This window comes from Arachis ipaensis, chromosome B06, assembly GCF_000816755.2.
Source record: "Arachis ipaensis cultivar K30076 chromosome B06, Araip1.1, whole genome shotgun sequence".
In the NCBI taxonomy this organism is placed as follows: Eukaryota; Viridiplantae; Streptophyta; class Magnoliopsida; order Fabales; family Fabaceae; genus Arachis; species Arachis ipaensis.
In genome coordinates, this window is record NC_029790.2 from 71,371,087 (window position 1) to 71,374,316 (window position 3,230).

The window sequence follows — 3,230 nt, forward strand, 5'->3', positions numbered from 1 at the left end:
AAATTCCAGAGAGTTGTGCCTAACTTGCGCCTACTTTGTGCGCGAGGCACAAACCAACTCGCGCGTGCGCGCACCTGGCGCGTATTCGTCCATGAGCCAACCTGCGAATTGACGCGTGGGCGTGCATGACGCGTCCGCGCCGGTTCAAAAAAAATCTTTTCTTCCATTTTCTTTTATTGCATTTGCCTATTTTCATTCATTGCATTTTAATTTTGTTTTTATAGCTTAGTCTTATTTTCTTTTCTAAGTTTCTTATTTTAATATTGATGTTGAATCCTTTTACTCAATTGTTGAGAATTTCTTGGTTACTTTTGGTGCTTCGTGTCTTATTTTGTTTGAGAAAAAAATATATGAAAAAAAAACAAAAATGTATAAAAAAAATATAGAAAAAAAAAAGAGAGAAAAAGAAATAAAAAGGGGACAAAAATGCCCCAAAGTAAAGTTCAATAAAAATCAATGCATATGGAATGTGAATTAAAGAGAATGCATGAGTATGTGAAAAAGTGGAAATCATGGGTAGCTAGGCATTGTATTAGAATTGTATAGATTGTTATATGTGTTTGGTGAGAGCTTAGGTTAATCAAAGATTCAAATTTCAAGCTCACTTGACCATATGCATCCTACCTTTACCCTAGCCCCATTACAACCTATGAATAAGTCCTCATGATGAATGTATGCATGCATTGAATAATTGTTGATTGTTAGATGAAAAATAAATCTTGGAAAGCATGATTAGAGGAGAATTGAGTGAATCAACCCTATACACTTGAGCGATTAGAGCGGATACACATCCGGTGAGGGTTCGATGCTCAATTCCTTGTTCCCGGCTTTCATGAGCGTTTTTCTTGCAAGTCTATTTATACTTTATTTTGATATTCAAATTGGTAGGATTCATGAATCATCATACTACTTAGCCATACATGTGAACATGTGTTCTTGGAGACTATTACGGCCTGGCCCAAGTAGTTTATGGGCCGGCCCGACCCGAGCAACACCCGACCCGAACGGTCGGGGGCGAGATGCTCAGACTCCGACCCGGACATGCATCCCTGACACGCGTCTTTGACAGCTTCGCCACAGCTGTGCAAGGGAGGCCTCGAAGAAGGTGGGCCTGTCCCTGCAGGGCCCACCTCTGACACGGTATAAATGGAGAAGGATCTACCCTTCCCCCAAGGTATGTCACATACCAATCTCCCCCTTTTTTTGCCTGCACACTAGACTGACTAGAGCGTCGGAGTGTCTTTGCAGGTGACACCCCCCTTTCACATCTGAAGAGCTCGGGACCTCGCCTACCCCCAATCTGGAGACGTACGACCAGACGACTTCCCCTTCGTTGACTAGGATACTTATCCGATCCGTCCGGTACCCGACCTACCGAACATTGGCACCGTCTGTGGGGATCGACCATGGACTTCGTACTGGTCCAAACTGGAACAAGCCGCGAGGCCGAGCCTGGAGGGGATGCCGCTGCGACTGCTTCCCAGCAACATCCAAGGTCCCCTCCGAGACACACAACACAATCCCACAAGAGACGCCCCTTCGGGGGAACTGGCGACAACCACGCCAGAATAATGCAGGAACTACGCCATAGGATGCAAGGCTTGGAACGCCGGCTAGCAGACAGGGAGCGCGACCAACACACCCCAGAATAAAGCCACTCCCGCTCTCACTTTAGGAGCCACTCCAGACGCACGCCCAGCCCCCAGGCAGAATCCGAGAGCACTGGGGAAAGAGGACGCGCGAGAAGACGCCATGACCCCGTCATTTATGCCTGACATGAAAGGCGGCGTACTACAGATCGAGGAACCGAAGACGCTCGTCGGGAGGACGACGAAGGAAGAACAACGAGAACACGGGGACCCGTGATAATGGGGGCGACCCCGTTTCATCATTCCATACTCGAGGTCCGGCTGCCAAAACATTTTTACAAGCCAACAGACATGAGGTACGACGGAACGCAAGACCCACTGGAACATCTCATGGCCTTTGAGGCCAAAATGAACCTTGAGGGAGTGGGAGACAAAGTAAGGTGCCGCACCTTCCCGATAACCCTAGCGGGACCTGCAATATGGTGGTTCAATAACCTCCCGCAGGGCTCGGTGACCGGCTTCGCAGACATCAGCCATGCCTTCTTAGCCCAATTCATGACCAGAATTGCAAAGGCGAAGCACCCAATCAACCTGCTCAGGGTGACTCAGCGACCTGACGAGTCGACCAGGAAATACCTAGACAGATTCAACGATGAGTGCCTGGAAATCAACGGGCTGACGGACTCAGTCACAAGTTTATGCTTGACGAATGGACTCCTGAACGAGGACTTCAGAAAGCACCTTACCACGAAACCAGTGTGGAGTATGCAGGAAATCCAATGTGTGGCCAAGGAGTACATCAACGACGAAGAAGTGAGCCGAGTCGTGGCCGCCAACAAACGGCAGCCCTCTCACAACCAAGACCGGCACCGCAGAAGCAGAGAAGGACAAAAGGAACATGCCAGAGACGGCGGCCCGAGCAAGGCACCCAGACCATTTCCTCGTGTCAGGAAGTTCACCAACTACACTCTCCTCACCGCGCCGATCATGGAAGTTTATCAACAAATTGCCGAAAAAGGGATCTTGTTGAAGCCCCGACCACTGAAGGAACAAACAGGGAAAAACCGAAGCCTCTACTGTGATTATCACAAGGGCTATGGGCATAAAACCCAAGACTGCTTTGATCTAAAGGATGCACTAGAGCAGGCTATCAGGGATGGAAAGCTAGCCAAATTTTCCCACCTTATTAGGGAGCCGAGGCGACGGAATCGCGACCACGACGGTGAGGATAGGACTCGGGCACCGAAGCGACGCCAAGAACCGGAGGACGACGATTGGGGCCTCACCATAGTGAACGTGGTAACAGCTAGGAATGCAGCACCCACGTCAAGGTCGGCACACAGGAAAGACGCCAAAAGTCCTGGCGGTCTCCTCATCCTCTACGCGAAGCACTAGGAAGCTCCCACCCATTTCGTTCGGCCCGGAGGATCAGTGGTTCGATGAGATCGGAGGGAGTCCTCCCATGGTCATAACGGCCAGGGTAGGAACTGGTCTCGTCAAACGAATCCTTGTAGATACGGGGGCAGACTCAAACATCATGTTCCGCAATGTGTTCGATGCTTTGGGCCTAAAGGACGCCAACCTACAGACACACCAGCACAGTGTCGTAGGGCTCGGCGACCATTTCATCAAGCCAGATGG

General features: G+C 49.8%; 1 protein-coding gene across 1 annotated transcript; it reads left to right on the forward strand.

Annotated features, from left to right (window-relative positions):
• On the forward strand, positions 1,869–2,984 carry LOC110263759. The gene has a single exon (XM_021105532.1). It carries the CDS (start codon positions 1,869–1,871, stop codon positions 2,982–2,984), a length of 1,116 nt encoding a protein of 371 aa, XP_020961191.1.